Raw genomic sequence first — 11,356 nt, 5'->3', positions numbered from 1 at the left:
ATTCTGTTAACATGATCCAAGTATCAATTCTGAATCTCTTCTTTAAAAAAATTACTTGGGGTGCTTAGACATAAGTATGCCATATTTATATATTTACATCATTTCTATCCATCCCTCTCTCCTCCAGCTCCTTCCATGATCCCTCAAACACTTCCTCTCACTTCTAGAATCCATGACTTTCTTCATACACACACAGGCACGTACACACGCAAGCACATACACACACAGGCATGTACACACGCAGGCACATACACACGCAGGCACATATACACACAGGCACATATACACGCAGGCACATACACACACAGGCACATACGCATGCATGCACGTACACACGCAGGCACATATAAATGCATGCATGTGCACATAGATACATACTGAGTCCAGTTAGTGCTGACCTTATTTGCATACTGAATCTCTTTAAACTTTCTTTGAGAATGTCATACGTGTATAAAATGGGTGGGGGCAAGGAAGCTCCCTACAGATCTCCCCACATTGATCCTGAGTTTGTAGCACAGCAGCCCTGCTCTGGGGTTTGTTAGGTGAGGACTCATCTTCAAACAATAGCATCTGTAGAACCAAGCGCTCGTGAAGGCACTGGACGTTCAGACTTGGAGGGAACACACGGATTAATCGGGCCCCTCCTCTCCACCAAGAACTTGATCAGACATGAAAAACACCTCGCAACCCATCCAAGATGTTTATTATTTGTAGGGGAAAAAAACCCACAGTTTGGAGAAACAGCGAGCCGTAAGAGAGCAGAAGATACTTCCATGCAGTGCTCTGAGAGTTCCACAGCAGAGGAAGAACGTCGTGATATTTGTCAGGGGAATTAGGTGGTGACTGCAAAGGATGGAAAATAGAAAACACAGGAAGGAGGCAGAGAACCCCAGCTACACATCAGACCAGAGAACCTGCCGCCATTGTGGAGACTTAAGGCCGAGACTGCAGAAAGTGCGGGTCTCCGCTGAGGAGAACAACTGAGGCTCAGCCGATGTCACAGCAAGTTTCCTCGTTCTGCTTCTACTGAAGGCATCGCCTGTGGTGGGACACACATGGTTACCAGGGAGTCAGCTTCCTTCCTTGCCCCCTTGATCATTTGACGCTGCGAAAGTCCTTAAGTGTCGATTTGGGTTCCCAACATGAACTGCTAACCCTATTTTGCACAAAGGTCATCATGCCTTGCCTCTTCCTAGATTCCCCCTAGAAGCATCTTTCATACTAAAGGATCAATTCCAGCCATTGACTCAAGAGATTTCCAATTCATGCCACGGATCCAAGAGGCTAACTCCAAAGACTTCTGACTCCAGCGGCACGGCTGCTGCCTTGGAACACCGAGTTCAGAAGTGCCTGAGTCTGGGGATTAACTTCCCCAAATCACCAGGACACTGAGTTCTCAGTGAGTCAATGGTCTTGGGAGCTGAAGAAAATTTCCAAGACTCAAAATGTGATCCAGGAACACCCACAAAAGGGATTGTGGATCCTGGAGGTTTGTGATATCAGCCAATGCTAAGGCTTGATCCCTTCCAACAAAAGGTTCCATATACTTTCTTCCCTCCAATACCCTCACATCCGTGCACCTCCGACTGCACATAACCCACCTCCAGCAGTCTCACAGGGCTCCTTGGCGGCGGTCTGCAGCAGTCCGTCTTTGCATACCCTTGATGATGAAGACAACCCCAGCAATGATGCCCACTAGACCCAAAAACAGTCCGAGAGCACATACCACGTTCTCTTTCGTTTCTGGGAGGAGGGTTTGCTCTTCAAATTCTGGGGAAAACAAATAAAGCAAAGTAGCTGTCAATTACTGTGGTAGGGAATAGCAGTGGTGACCAGTGTAATAGAGAGAATGCGTTCTGAGGGCGGAGGGCGGCTCCGCAGTTAAGAGAACTGGCTGCTCTTGCAGGGGACCTGGGTTTCAGTCCCAGCTTCCATACGGCAGCTAACAACTGTCCATAGCTTGAGTTGGAGGGGATCTGACCTCCGAGGGCACCGGACACAAACATGATACACAGACATATACACAGGCAAACACCCACACATGTAATTTTTTTAAGTGGAAGAGTCCGGTTAATGAGAGAGGAGAAGGGTACAAATCAACGTTATGAAACACTGAACTCTTAGTTTGTGGTGCTGGGAATTGAACTTGAGGCCCACACATGAGAAGCGAGTGCTGTTCCACTGAGCTGTTCCCATCCCTACCCTGAGAGTGCTAAGGGTCCAGAATCCAGCATCACTGCAGGATGTCCTAACGTGAACCAACCGATGTGCCGTACCCCAGTGCTTGAGCAGAGGCTCCTCCAAACCCCAGTGCTCCACCCTGCAGTCATAGTAATCTTCCGTGGAAGGCAGGAAGGTCAGATAGTAGAACTTGCGGAAGAGGTGATCATCCCTGGGTAGGAAGACGGTTTCTGACACGCCTGTGGTGACAGGCTGTCCGTTCCGAAGCCAGGTGACGTTGACCACCGGCGGGGAGAACTTGTCGACGAAGCAGATAAGGATGTTGGGCTCCCCCAGGCTCGCTGGACTGTTGGTGAGCACAGTCACATCTGGGGACACTGTGGGGGACACGACACAAGTCAGCTTTCCGTCCCTCAGCGTGTTCCCCTCCTTTCCACTCTGGGGCATGGTACAATTCTACCTCAGGACTCTGAAGCTGTGCCCTGAGGAGTCCTGCCATCCTATACCCAGCTCCATCATTTAGGAATCAGCATTGTGGTGTGATACCCACCCACCCCCACCCCCAACCTGTTCCCAACTTCCCCTGTGTAGACTAATGACTTCATGAGTGACAGTGGGTGAATAAGCCAAGACCAGAACAGAAAAGCCCTGAGGGTCAAACATCTCTGAGCCGGTGGCCTGAGGATTGGGTTTGATGAGCTGAGCAAGCTTAGGTCTCAGCGAGCTTAGGGAAAGAGATATCCAGAGCATCTGTCTTAAAGCTCTGAGGAGGAGGGGTGCAGAGGAGAAGGGGGTACCATTGGCGGCTGGAGTGTAGTTGGAACGCTTTATCATGATTTCCAGGTTAGCTTTGTCCACAGCTAGGTTGGCCAATGCACCCTGAGCTTCAAAACTGGCAAACTGTCCAAATTCTTTAAGTCTCCAGATGGTCTCCGACTTTCCAATATCCACGTGGAAAATCTCATCACCGTCAAAGTCAAACATAAACTCTCCTTTGTCGTCTGGGGAAAGAAAGAACTCCGCCTGGATGATTCTGTGCTCCTCTGAAAAGAAAGGAAAGGAAGTTATGGAGGGAGATGGAAAAGGAAGACGGAGGGCCCACGGGTGTGCGTAGGAGGGGATCAGTGGGGGCTGGCACACGTAGAATAGCAGAGGAAAGGTTGGGTTTAGGAGACAAGGTCTTGGTGATGGACGACCATGCTGAGCAAAGCAGGGAGGTGAGAAAGAAAGGAGCTGTCTCAAAGAGGACGAATGGATGAGGGAGGCAAGGCACAGCCTTCTTCATCAGCCCACCAGTCAAGTTAGTGTCTTCCTCGTGTGCCTGTGTATGAGGTCACCCATGGAAGCATGAGCCACCACCCCCAACACACACACACACACACACACACACACACAGACACACACCAAAAGAAAACTCTTCCTCAGCAGCTATCAGCTGTAAACAACTCCTTGGCGAGGGCGGGGCCTCCAGATCCGCTCCCAATCCGTGGTGGATTGTTTAACTGGTTTGGGCAGGTAATCACAGCCACTGCAAGTTCATTGTGTAAGCAACAGACTCTCACACCTGAAAGACAGAGTCTCATGGGGCCCTCCCCATCCTCTGGCTCTTAGGTTCTTTCTGCCCTCTCTTCTGCAATGTTCCTGAGCCTTGAGGGAGAGGCAGGTTGATTCAGAAGACATAGTTTTGAGTGGACGTCTAATGACCTCAGGACTTTAGAAATCTAGCAGCATTGCATAAGAAAGAAAGTTCCTGGCTCCCTGCTGTGTGGATGTCCATCACTCCGGTGGCACACCAGCCACCAGCGTCTTTTCTCCTGGTGCTGTGCTCTCCGAAGGGAGAAGATATTTGAAAGGATTAATTAGGAACTCTGGAACACCTGACCCCTTTCCTTACCCTGTAATGGGAGCAGATCACTATCTACTCAATATTTGAGCTCTGCTGGAGTCCCGCTCCACCAGGATTGGTTTGAGACAAAAACTTTCTTAGCACCTCCTCAGGCCTCTAACAAACACTGCTGACAGTTTGTGGACAGACTAGATCCTTAGAGATGTAAGTGGAGCCTGAGGTGCCCAGGAGGTTGAGACAGAGAACTTGCAATGTTGTGAGGTCACTCCAAAGCTTCCTCTGCCAGAAGGGGCATCCCTGGGTTGACCTTGAAACTTGACCTTTATCTAAACACCACTTAGAGCGTGACTAAGCTTTTGTGGGACGCGGTCTATTATGATTGACAAGGAGAATAACCAACCGTGAGAGAGATGAGGAGTCCACTGCTTCTCTGTTGTCTTTAGGAGTAAGGGGACCGATTTTAATGTTTGACCCAGGGATTTATTTTACAGTTGCCTCTCTGCACAAACATATATTCTAGATGCCCCTTCCCTCCAGCCACACCTGCACAGGAAGAGCATCTGCCTTCCTAAGTCCTTGGGCAATAGAAGCCCAAGCGGCTGCTGCACGGCTGGAGCTGAGACTCGACCTGACTTATTTCTTTCCGGCCTAAAGCCAGCCACCGGGTCCCCTGGACGCAGAGCCCTGCTCAGAGCAGGTGTCTGCACCAGCACACAGTATTCCCTCTGAGACGATGACAGAGTCCGCTGTGTAGTCTCCGCTGGCTCAAGCTGCTACTCTCCAGCAGGTGTAACTCACTAGTGGTGACCTCTGACCTTGCAGCCTCTGCTGTGTCACACCAAGGGGTGGGCGTCGCCACCACTGCCCCAAGGGTCAATCAGTTAAACATGCTTGCCTGCCCGTCCTCTGGGGTCGATTTGGCAGTGCCTGTGGTTGAAATACAACAGGACCGACATGGGGAAAACAAGCTTCTGGGTGTGCAGCCAAGAACAACACTAAGGGCTTCTCAGGGATGCTTTTCCACTTAATCTTCACAACATTGTGTAGGACTTCTAACTATTAGTTTTCTCTAAAAAATTAAAGCCCAGATATATGCCCTTGTTGGTGCCTTCCCCATCACCCCAAAGTCTGGCCTCTGTTGCGATGGCGGTCCTCAACAGCGCATGCCTCGGCTTGTCTTGCTGGATGAAGTGTGCCCTACTCCACATTGGAAGGAAGGATTTCCCCTGAACTATAGCTGTGTTATAACCTTCAGATTCAGACCCACAGGGCGCTTGTCACTCTTGCTCTTCAGCCCAAACGCTGTCTTGCAAATGCTCATCGTCTACCGTCCCTGGTTCTGCTTTGCTTAGCACTTACCTTTGATAGCCCATGACTTCTGGGGGCTCATCAGGACAGCCATGAAGAAAAGTCTTAACACCAGGGCTCCACTTGTGGCCATTTTCTTTTTGCTGTTTGGCGGGGTCAGAAGAGGTCACAGACTGAGGCAGAATTAACAAGAAGGGAAAGGGAGTAAAAGCCAATCGCTTCATTTTCAGCCAATCAGAAAAGTCGTTCAGGTTGACACATCTGTTGCTAGGCAAAGAATTCTAGCCAATAGTTCCTACGCAATCCACTATTTAATAACACATTCTCTACGTATGATTTCAAGAAATGAGTCTTCAAGAAGAAACTTCTTAATTTGTTCAGAAAGGGAGTCTTTAGATAAACTGAACAAAAAAAAATTCAAGAGTTTGGGAATGTTGGTCAAACTTTTCTATCCCAAGTTAAGTTCCGTCTAAAATACATTAGTGAAGACAGAATAAATTTAAAAATCACTAACGTGAAGATATAGAGTGTATCTCTGAGTGTGGCAGCTGGGCTGGATTGGTTGTTTAATGTCAGTTGGACGCAGACTGCTTAGGGCAGGTCTTCCACACATCCACACTGTGGTGTGAGGTCCTATCTAGCCATACAAAGACCCCCACAGACCAGGAGGCAGCCACCCTCTAACTGCTGATGGTCTGATCATGCCAGACACTTTGGGCATGTGGTTTTAACTCCCAGGTCACTAGGAGGAGACCCACAGTGCAGTTCTGTCCACTGAGTGTCAGGTTCCCATCTCCTGGAGGCAGGAGCATCCCATGGGATCATTCCAGACTGAGAGGCTGATGCTACAATGTTATGATATAGGTTGGCCCCTTTTCAGAGCCAAATCCAAACACAATTTTTGCATCTATCTTTTGCTAGCTTCTGCAATGCCATCCTCTTGGCAAGTGTGTGGTAAGTTTAAAGAATTTCCAAATACACAGTGCCACTCAGCAACTTATGATGATGCCAAGTTCCCGGCTGCTGATTGGTTCTGCTCAGGAGATCATTAACCTCAGACTTCGGAGAATGACTTTGAGTTCCATTCTCTGTGATGGGAGGAAGTTTAGAAACAGAATTTAGAAATAGATTTGAACATTGTCTGTGGTTTCCTGTTCTCCCAACTCTAGATTCTCATATGTCTGAGGGGATTTCTGGAGTCACCTGAATGACTTTCCTTGGTGACATTAAACTGTGGTGAGCCACCAGGCATAGCTCCTTCAGGACACAGAATGGAATATATTACAAGAAGCATACCCTAAGGCTGGGGGAGCATTGGTCAGAGCATTGGACTTCTCTTCTAGCTTAGAGAGGTCAGAGGCCTCTGGGGAGTCCCACTAAGGTCAGTTCCAACAGACCCCACGGGACACAAAGGAACAAGTACTGAGGATGTCACCCATCTGATGCCCATGTCCAAGCCTGTGACAGCTTGCCCACCGCATGACACAGGTCCATCGTACTCTCTACCACCCAGACCACAAGGTTTGGGCCACACAAAAAAAATGTGTGTTGAGAAAACAGAGAGTGGACGAACTCACATTGCCACACGTTCCCATGGGGCGAGCAGGGCCTCAGAGCCAAAGGGGACTCAGATGAAGATGTGTGGATATATTTATATTCCAGCTACAGGTCTGTCTGTCTGTCTCTCTGTCTGTCTGTCTGTCTGTCTTCACTCTCCCACTCGGATTGCCCCACAGTTCCCAGCATCAGAGTCCTTGCACACTGGACCCGGGTCAGTTCTGTGGCTTCGGTACATTTTAGGGTTCTGCAGAGTACTTCCATTCTAGCACCCCCTCCCCGGTCGCCCTCTGCACCCTAAGCTGCTCAGGATCACACCTAGGCCTGCTTTTCTATTGCTTTAGGTTGTCGTGGCTATTGGGGTCTCGCGTGATTCTGTGTAATTTTAGGACTGATTTCTACAGCTCTGTGGCAGTGGCATGGTTGTTTCGGTGGAGACGGCATGAATCATTAAATTGTCTTCAGTAGAATAACATTTTGACAATATTAATTCTTCGAGACAACAAACACGGCAAGGGTTTTCATTTCTGTATCTTCTTCGGTTTATTTTTCTTTTCATTGTTTTTTTGAGTACTACAGATTAAATTTGGGGCCTCATCTCATGCCAGGGATGTGCTCCTCCACTAAATTAACCACAGCATAAAACTGTAGTATAATCCTGAGACAGGGTCTCAGCTAGGCTGGCCTAGGACTTACGCTGCAGCCCTGGCCCACTTTGAACTTGTGGTTCATCGCACTGAGGCAGGGATACAGGGCCCCAGCAAGTCTGACTTCTTCAATTTTTTTTCATCAGTATTTTTTTTTAAGTTTGCTTCAAATTGTGACAATTAAGGGTTGAATTCCTTTCACGATTTCTTTCTTAGAAAACCTGTTGCCAGTGTGTAGGAGTAGCTATTGGTTTTGTCTGTTGATTTTGTGTCCTGGACGTTAGTGGGTTTATCAGTTATGGGGTCTGTAGGCAGAGTCAGGTTTTCCTATTTAGAAAGAAATTAGACCCAGACACAGTGTGTTAAATCCACATAGATTCATGAAACTAAACAGCTGCCAACTGCTTCCGGTGATATGAGTTAAATAGGGGAAGTATAGCCTCGGAGATGTCATTTTCCTTCCTCCCTGTTAACTACTGCACTTTGTATGCATTTGCAAGGAACTTTCACCCTAATATTGAGAATACAGCGTCCCTCATACTTCAGCCTCCTGCCCCTGCAGCCCTACGTGAACCTTCCAGGCCACCCACCATCCTCAGATGCTCTTGACTCCTCCAAAGCCTTTGAGCTGTTGAAGGACTCACGCCTCCATGATCTACTCTTGGAGTCTGGGCTGACTCTGAGAGAAGAGCTGATCCTTTTTGAGGTGTGTTTTAAGAATACCGGGCAAGGAAACATGGCAGCAGCTTCAAAGCTGAGGAAGCAGCCTCTCTTCATCACTCTGTCTTCCCCACACCCTCCCCAACAAAGCTTTGGTCCTGGAATTCCTCTGGGGTCCATGAACGTAGTTGGTGACAAGACTCGTTATTTTCACTCCTGCCCCATTTCTCCAGGCCCTGAATTGAGTTTGCTATGAAATACAAAACCACAATTAGATACAATGATGAGTTGAAAGTTAATATTTGTGAGGTTTGGGGACACAGCTCTTCAGACCTTAGGCAAAAGGTGACTTGTCTCTTCGGCCACCTTGAAACACTAGCACCTTGTCTTGGAAAAATCCGCCACCTACTGGTCACACGTGGAGCTGTCGTCATTGGGGTACATTTCACAGAGCCACGGGATCAAGACAGCAGCCAAGGAAAGGACAAAAAAATGGGATAGGTTTCAGGGGTGCAAATGCTAGTATCCAGTAAGCTTTACTTCTAATTTTATTTTCTCAAACAGGATATCTCCTCTTATTCCCAGTGCGACATGAGCCTGAATGTCCGAAGTGGGCCGCACTTCTCCGGTTTGGTCCTCTGGGAAAGCATCTTCTCTGGAGAGGGCAGCCATGAGCCGGCTTTGAGAGAGGGAGCTAGAAGGAGCTGCTGATTCCCGCTAGACAGTATTCCAATCTGAAGCTCTGGGTTCAAGCTGAACCTTCCATGGTCGGTGGGGGAATCTATGGCCCCAAGAGGACAAACAGCCTGACCGGCCCTGACGGGGCAAGTGACGAGTTCTGAGTGCCTGGAGGTTCTCACCTCGCAGGGTGGTGCGCGGGTGGTGCGCGCCAAAGTGACAAGAGGCCGGGCACGTTCATAGTTATGGGAACAGGAATTAAGTATTGGTTGGAATCTGATTCTCTGTGATCCTGGGGAGTTTGAAGGATTGGGGCGCACCCCATGGTCCTCCCAGCTCCTCTGGGGGCACTTTGCTTATATCTGCAGCAAAGTCAATTTTGTCATTTTCAGAAAACAGTAATTGGTGAGTTGAAAACAATAATTTCTACTTGTAAAATCTCTTAGTAAATTTGAAAGTCAATTAAAGTTTTAAGTGAGAAATTCAACATTCAGAGGAATGTTTGTCAGAACTTTTTAGGATTTTAGTACTGAGACGGACCCAACAGTCCAGAGTCAATAGCAGACGGATGGACACCAGAGCTCAGAACTGCCCAGTCTGAAACTTAAATGCCTGCAAGTCTCACGGACCACTGACTAACGGACCTCCACCTCTTCCTTCCCTTCTTCTCTCTTTCCCTCTCTCCCTTCCTTCCCTTGCTCTTACCCCGCCCCCAGCCCCTGCTTTCTTTAGTTTCTTCAAGTGGCAAATCTCAGAAAATCGGGTTGACTGCAAATTCCTGGGCTTTCACAGTTGCTCTGCTCCTGTGATGCCACGGCTGCCCTGACCTTGTGATGTCACGGCTGCTCTGCCCTTGTGATGTCACGGCTGCTCTGCCCTTGTGATGTCACGGCTGCTCTGCCCTTGTGATGTCACGGCTGCTCTGCTCCTGTGATGTCACGGCTGCTCTGCCCTTGTGATGTCACGGCTGCTCTGCTCTTGTGATGTCACGGCTGCTCTGCTCCTGTGATGTCACGGCTGCCCTGCCCTTGTGATGTCACGGCTGCCCTGCCCTTGTGATGTCACGGCTGCCCTGCCCTTGTGATGTCACGGCTGCCCTGACCTTGTGATGTCACGGCTGCCCTGACCTTGTGATGTCACGGCTGCTCTGCTCCTGTGATGTCACGGCTGCTCTGACCTTGTGATGTCACGGCTGCTCTGCTCCTGTGATGTCACGGCTGCTCTGCTCTTGTAAAATGCCTGCTCAGCTCCCCTTGCCTCTTCACTCCTATGCAGCTCAGGACCCAGTCCATGAAATGGTGCCTCCAGCATTCAGGACTGGGTCTTTCCGCCTCTACTAACCCTCTACTCCCTCACAGACTTGCCCACAGACCAACCCCATCTATACAATCCTTCATAGAGAGTCCCTTCACAGGGGATTCTACATGGGTCAAGCTGACAATTAAAACTGACCATTACAAAGTCAGGTGGTGGTGGCAAGTACCTTTAATCCCAAAACTCAGGAAGCAGAGGCAGGTGGACTTCTGTGGGTCTGGGGCCAGCCTGGACTACAGAGTGAGTTCTGGGACACCCAAGACTACACAGAAAAATGCTGTGTCAAAAATAAATAAATAAATAAATAAGACAAAATAAAACTAACAAGGCACAACTCTTCTGCTCTGGTGGAGAAATGGCCCTGTGTCCTTCTTATTAGCTCCTCCCATACTGCCCTGCGGATAGACCCACTATCTGTACACCAAATTCAGTAGCTGTGTGCCAGATGGAGCAGGATTGGCCAAGCATCCTGAGAGAGAAGGAATGAAGACACTCAGTTAGAACCCAACCATAGTGTTTTGTATGCTTCTGCTGCTCCACTGTTACAATGAGGAGAATTCCTCCAAAGAAGCTAAACACTGCTCTACCTGCTCTTGAGAGTGGATCTAGAGAACCCCCCCCCAGCATGGAAGAATTCAGGGGAGCCCCAAGGAAGGGCTGTGGGAAGAAGAACACGCAACGGGGCGCCCAGCAGCCTCCTACACACTGTGTCAGAAACCTTATCAGATTTCTTGTTTAAAAGCTTTTTGTTTTCCAGAAAAAGAGATTTAAAAAAAAAAAAAGCAAAAGCAACCAAGACACACTGGGCACCTCGGCCTGATGCTCTGGTCTCGGGGAAGGAACATCACCCCCTCAGTTTTCTCTTCAGTGGGGATAAGATCTAGTTTTCTCTTCAGTAGGATTAATATTGAGTATAAATAGATGTTCATGCTCCCAACCCTGCAGGACCACAGACTGTGTTCCCAGGGGAGCCTGCCCTATGTGGAGAACCATAGAAATTCAGTAGTCTTGTGGGCAGGACAAAGGTAGCCGTGATATGGGGCACTACCAGGCGCCAGGTCCTACCTGCTGGACAGGGTGTGGAGCAGGGTCCAGCCTGAGCGCTGGCATTCTGACAAGGTAAGTGCCAATGCTATATCTATGCCTAGAAGTCTAGCGAAACCAG

The 11,356-nt window shown here is 48.9% G+C and overlaps 1 protein-coding gene across 1 annotated transcript; it reads right to left on the bottom strand.

Annotated features, from left to right (window-relative positions):
• Positions 1-691: 691 nt before the first annotated feature.
• On the bottom strand, positions 692-7,624 carry LOC121435710 (H-2 class II histocompatibility antigen, E-U alpha chain). The gene is made up of 7 exons (XM_041635174.1): positions 7,589-7,624; positions 5,387-5,508; positions 4,923-4,954; positions 2,979-3,224; positions 2,277-2,558; positions 1,602-1,770; positions 692-1,039 (listed from the first exon to the last, which is right to left on the bottom strand). Exons 1-6 carry the CDS (start codon positions 7,622-7,624, stop codon positions 1,613-1,615), a joined length of 876 nt encoding a protein of 291 aa, XP_041491108.1. The 3' UTR covers positions 692-1,039; positions 1,602-1,612.
• Positions 7,625-11,356: the final 3,732 nt, after the last annotated feature.

This window comes from Microtus oregoni, unplaced genomic scaffold, assembly GCF_018167655.1.
Source record: "Microtus oregoni isolate MIOR12 unplaced genomic scaffold, Mior012 000046F_ref0000063, whole genome shotgun sequence".
Taxonomy (NCBI): Eukaryota; Metazoa; Chordata; class Mammalia; order Rodentia; family Cricetidae; genus Microtus; species Microtus oregoni.
Note: the sequence above shows the minus strand (reverse complement) of the source record. Positions and strands in the feature narration are given on the sequence as shown.